Source organism: Buceros rhinoceros, unplaced genomic scaffold, assembly GCF_000710305.1.
Source record: "Buceros rhinoceros silvestris isolate BGI_N320 unplaced genomic scaffold, ASM71030v1 scaffold41508, whole genome shotgun sequence".
In the NCBI taxonomy this organism is placed as follows: domain Eukaryota; kingdom Metazoa; phylum Chordata; class Aves; order Bucerotiformes; family Bucerotidae; genus Buceros; species Buceros rhinoceros.
Genome location: NW_010428171.1, coordinates 3,737 through 5,463, shown reverse-complemented (window position 1 = coordinate 5,463; position 1,727 = coordinate 3,737). Strand labels below are relative to the sequence as shown.

The 1,727-nt window shown below is 55.8% G+C and overlaps 1 protein-coding gene across 1 annotated transcript in view; it reads right to left on the bottom strand.

Moving 5' to 3' along the window:
- Window positions 1-1,307: 1,307 nt before the first annotated feature.
- Window positions 1,308-1,727, bottom strand: part of PTGER2 (prostaglandin E receptor 2 (subtype EP2), 53kDa) — a gene marked incomplete at its 5' end in the record, with an annotated part of 4,151 nt that continues 3,731 nt past the window's right edge. The window contains one exon of the mRNA XM_010142180.1: window positions 1,308-1,553. Coding sequence (XP_010140482.1) covers window positions 1,308-1,553 — 246 coding nt within the window. The remainder of the gene's footprint in view (window positions 1,554-1,727) is intronic.

Here is a 1,727-nt window from a genome sequence, read left to right as displayed (position 1 = left end):
AACTGACAAACAGCAGAAAAGCTCCAAATCTCGGCACCTTTGGGCTTTCTGAGCAGAGCTGCGGATCTCAAACGGACAAGACCCCAAATGATGCTGCATAAACAGCAACTTCAAAGAGCAGCAACGGCCTCAGGACAAACCCAGCTTGTGCACAGGGTCTAATGCTTCTTATCCTGGTGGGTACCAGCCCAGAGCCTTGAAGAGCATCAGGCACATCCCACAAAACCGAACAGCGGCGCTGAAGGACGCTGCCCGGGAGCAGGATTGATGACCTGGTTGTGTCTGCACTTGGGTTTTTTGGTTTTGTTGGGGGGTTTCTGGGTTTTTTCTAATAATACCTCTAAAGAAGTGATGCCCCTGGGCAGATTTGTCCCAGGCTGGCAGGAGGATGAGCAAAAGATGAACCCTCCTCTGTGCCAACCCCAAACCCATCAGCAGCATCGCCCTGGATGTGGGTAAAGCGCGTGGCTGTGATCGAAACCTCTCGTTCAGGCTCTATATTCCCCTTCTCAGCTCCTGCACAAACTATGAGGCAAAGAAAACTGCAAAATGGGTGCTCAGGAGGGGCCACGCAGCTCTGCTGCCATCACAGTGCACGGAAAGTGCCGCAATTTGGGGTTTTTTTCTGCTCCAGTGCCCCTCAGGCATGCTGGGCTGGCACCCACCAGAGCCTAAAACCTTGGGGTGGGGGACAGACAGACAGACACATGCACACAAACCTGATAAAGTGCGTTTCCTTAGACAACCAGCCTCCCAAGTAACAGGGAATATTTGGGGATATGCCACTCCCTTCCTCTCCCGGCCGATCCTTAGGGACCTGGAGGCAGGGGAGGGTGCGTGCAGCAGTGATGATCACCCAGCCCCGTCTCCGGGACCCATACCCCTGTCTGCATGCTGCCTTCAGCCCGAAACGACCGCGAGGACCTTGGGAAGCCCTGCTCCCCAACACCTCCCCCCCAGTAGTAGTGTTATAGCAAAGCCCCCCCATACTTCACCCCCCAACCCTCCCGTAGCATGGCTGAACACAGCCTGCACCTTCATGAGGTGGGAGAAGCCCCGTCTAAGGGTGACAGCAGCCCTGTCTAAGGGGGACAGCAATATCCAGGTACTCATCAGCCCTTCCAATCATGTCCCACTCTATTTTTTGCCCTGTGAGAGCCCACACAGGGTTTCCCAGACGTGGTGACACTTGGCCGGGCCACCCGTACCTGGTCCACCCTCAGCAGCAGATAAAGTCTCTTCATGGGCCATAACATCTGGCAGGGCTGTGCTTCAGCTGGCAGATGTCTCCTGGACTGGTCGATGATCTATGGCCCACAGGGGTCCAGCTGTACTGCCAGTTTTGTCTTTGCGGGGGATGAAGTCTGTCTGTTCTGGCTCGCAGGCGTCACCCGGCAGCACAGCACCGAGCGCAGGAACCGCAGGACTGGCGGCCTCAGGATGGCAAAGACCCACGGGTCAATGATGGAATTAATAGAGAGAAACCTCAGAGCAAGGAGGTCCCAGACTTGGTTGTCCTCTGCCTTGCGGAACTTGTTCATGTAGGCGCAGATCTGCAAAACGTGATGGGGAGAAATAATGTCAGGTCTCAGCTTCCAGGATCCGGCCCCCAGGCAGCTTCTTGGGGACATTTAGAGTAGAATCACAGAACCGTTTGGGCTGGAAAAGCCCTTTCAGCTCCTCGAGTGCCCCCGTTCCCCAGCACTGCCAGGTCCCCACTGACCCCT